Consider the following 3,479-nt stretch of genomic DNA (forward strand, 5'->3'; position numbering starts at 1 on the left):
GGGTAGGCACAGCCATAGAAGAGTAAGGAGTCTCAAAAAACTCACCAACAAAAACAAAAACACCACAAAAAACAAAACTCATCACTGTCGAGATGGAACTGCCCCATAACCTCCTTTGGGTTTCCCAGGCTGTGAATCACACTGAAGGGGAGTGCTTGTCTTGTTTGGAGTCCCTGGTAGATTCAAACTGACAGAGAGGCTCAGCTTCAGGGTTAGCAGACCAGCTTCCTGCAGACCACGCCACCGTAGCATGGGAGGAGGGGACTGAGATAGATTCCAGCAAAGAAACTGAAGTTTTGAATCAAACTCTTTGCTCTTTCTGCTATTCTTGTTGCTAATTGCTATGCAACATTTCCCAATTCATGGTGCTCCTGTGTGTTACAGAGAGGTTGTTGTGCACCTACAGAGTAGAACTACTTAATTGTGCTTTAATCTTCATAGAAACAGATCTCTTCTGCACAGAGCTCTGGGTGGGTTTGAATTGCTAACTTTCAGCTTAGCAGCTGATCACAAACTGCTTGTGACATCCAGTGGCTTCAATTTGCTGGAGTCCCTGGGTGATGCAAACAATTAATTCATGCTGCTCAAACCAGGTCTGCATTCATCCAGAGGCACCACGGAGGAAAAGAATGGTGATTTGCTTTTGCAAAAATCTGCCACTGGATGCCCCATAGAATCACAGCTGTACTATTTCATGGGAAGCCACCATGGCAAGGGCCATGGATTTCTTTACCTGGTATGTGATATGCCAACCACACCTTCCTTTGTAGGTGCCTCTTGCAGTAACTGTTGCAGCACTAGTTTTCTAGCAATCTCAGTAACTTGTTTACTTGTAGGCTTCCTTGCTCCGTGAGCTGCTAACAAACACACCTGGATTTACATAAATGAATGTGTGAACAGGAGGAGATAAACAAAACAGAGACAAGTGGATTGTTTTCACAGCTGTCTGGTAACAACATAAAAGTTTGTTAAAAATATATCATTGGTAAACACCTCAGGAAAACCTGCACATACTCAGGCCACAGGCTCACTCCAGGATGGCTTTAATTATAAAGAAAAGTTGTTAAACTCTCTCAGAGCTACTATATTTGGGATTAAGCAATATTCCCAAGAGCTAAATGGGAGTAAATACCACCTACTTCAGGAGAGTGCTGGGGTTTAAAGGAGATAGAGTTTGTGAAATAAAGAGTTTTGTTTCTCCAAGGGGGAGAATCCTTACAGAAAGAACCAAAACCAGCTAGTTCTAGCCTCCTCCCTCAGAACCACCCTTCTGTAACCGGAACTAAGGACAGCTTAGAAAATAACCACAATGGCAATGTGAAATAGCCACTTCTACAAAAGGGTTAGAATTTTAAGTAAAAGATCAGAGCTGTAGTAAATTAAAGGAGACTTAAAGAGGTAAAAATGTGGAGTAAGTTTTCACAAACTTCATCTTTTTGGCTGGCGCCTTTTTCATATTTTATTAAACTCATCTTTTTTAAAAAACCACAGCAACATTATCAAAGACAAGCTATGTACAAACATTTTACAAAAGAGAGTATCACTGACATCAGCTGCACTAAGAACTGATGCCCAGTTTCTGGGATATAGTCTGACCTCTAAATAAAGACGTTTAAATTGAACTCTGGCACAGCTGAAACAAGCTGTGTGGTGACTAACACCAAGGATGGTAAATGAGTCTGCTCAATTAACAATCTCCCCTTCGCATCAGGAAAGCCCTTTCCCTTCCAGAGCTTCAAACCCAATTCCATCATTTGCAAATAAGCCTTCAGCTGTGATCAGTTAGCTGCTTATTCATAATCAGCACTATCCTTTCTTAACATCCAGAGTCAGGTTTCTAGTTGTTGGGCGGAAAATAAAGGAGTTTTTAGAAATATTTCTTTCAAGACGTCAGAAAGAGAGGTAACTCTAGGATGAGGATTAAACTTGGTAGTGGAGAGAACTTGATAGATTTGACACCACTCTCCATCTTTGGGCCCAGAACCAAGAACAGTGACTGACTTGGGTCTGGGGAGATCCTGAAATCAGATCTTCCATCTCACCCCCCCTGCTCCACTCAGTACCTACAAGCTGGGCTCCTTGTTCAACTCCCCCAGCTCCTTGATCTCCACCTTCTTGTACTTCCCTGACTTCCTCCGGTTGGTGATTACCAGGACAACCACCCCAGCGACTATGGCCAGCACGACCACCACAATGACAGCAATGAGACCAGCTGTGAGGCGCTTCATGGAGAACTGGGGTGGCTTCTCGTCCAGGTAGTAGATGAGTGTCCGCTCCACGTTCAGGGGCTCCCCACGCACGCGCACGTCGAAGGCACCGGGGCCAGAGAAAAGCGACTCGCCTTTGACGTCCCTCTCGAAGTAGTAGGCGGCATCAGCGATGTCCACGTCGTTGGCGTCCTTCTGGGACGCGTTCTGTTGCAGCTCGATCTGTATGGTGGGCTTCTCGTAGTGCACCGCCGACAGGAACTTGGGGTGCAGCAGGTAGCGCTCACGGAAGAGCCGCCGCAGCTCGGCGTCCAGATCCGAGTGGTTGAAGGCCTGGGCGTCCGGGTCGTGGCGCAGCTCGATGAGGATGTTGTGCGTGCGCACCAGCTCCTCACAGTGCAAGTTCTGGTCGCCCTTGTCGGTGCGGCGCACGCCCACCGAGTTCACGCACCAGCACACCGACGTCTGGTTGCACTGGCGGGCCTTGAAGCGGCCGTCTCGGTCGCAGTCAGGGTTATATAGGCCGTCGTTGTCCACGATCGCGTGCTTGCTCGGTTGCACCAACTTGCGGCCGCCCCTGGAAGGCTGCATGCGCGCCTTGAGCAGCAGGCACTTGGAGGTCAGGGTGGAGCAGTTGACTTCGTGGTTGGTGCCGATCACCGTGCACCGGCAGCGGCCGGTCTGGCTGTCCCGGTTACACACGGTCATCTTGTTTGTCGGGCATGTGCAGTTGTACTGCCCCGCTGCACGGCCGATCACAGCTGCCAGCAGTAGCAGCAGCAGCGGCAGTGCGAGAACCGGACCCCGGGACATGCTGGGACCGAGGAGCGCTGGCGGGACGCAGTGGGACGTGGCGCGGGAGACCTGGGCTCTCTGTCTGGGACCTTCCGGCGTCTGCCGCCAGGCCGCTCCCTCCCTCTTCTTATACTTCGCCCGACCTGCCCGGCTGGTTTGGCTGCAGACTCACTCGCTGGTATTTGGGTGACACATCCTGCCGCCCCCTCCCGCTAGTCCCCTCGGAAGGCTGAACCCTCGATAGGATCAGGGAAGCTGGGGCTGTTCCCCGCCCTCTGCCTCCTCTGGACCGAAAGTTAGGAAGAAAACCGATACTAACCCGAGCTCGGCGGTACCCGCCCCCGGCCCGCCCTCTCATCCTCACTCAACGCAGCCACTTGCTGAGAACCTTTGGCCGATCTCTGAACAAGAATTCTCTCGAGACTGTAATTCAGCACACTCACTCTCCCCCATCCCCACCCCTTCAAGACGTTATCT

At 50.3% G+C, this 3,479-nt stretch overlaps 1 protein-coding gene across 1 annotated transcript; it reads right to left on the bottom strand.

The window, feature by feature from the left end:
- Positions 1-2,063: 2,063 nt before the first annotated feature.
- TACSTD2 (tumor-associated calcium signal transducer 2) lies at positions 2,064-3,020 on the bottom strand. Its single transcript, XM_006879736.1, has one exon. The coding sequence runs from the start codon at positions 3,018-3,020 to the stop codon at positions 2,064-2,066; it is 957 nt and encodes a 318-aa protein (XP_006879798.1).
- Positions 3,021-3,479: the final 459 nt, after the last annotated feature.

This window comes from Elephantulus edwardii, unplaced genomic scaffold (genome assembly GCF_000299155.1).
Source record: "Elephantulus edwardii isolate Elephantulus edwardi_28Jun2011 unplaced genomic scaffold, EleEdw1.0 scaffold00005, whole genome shotgun sequence".
NCBI lineage: Eukaryota > Metazoa > Chordata > Mammalia > Macroscelidea > Macroscelididae > Elephantulus > Elephantulus edwardii.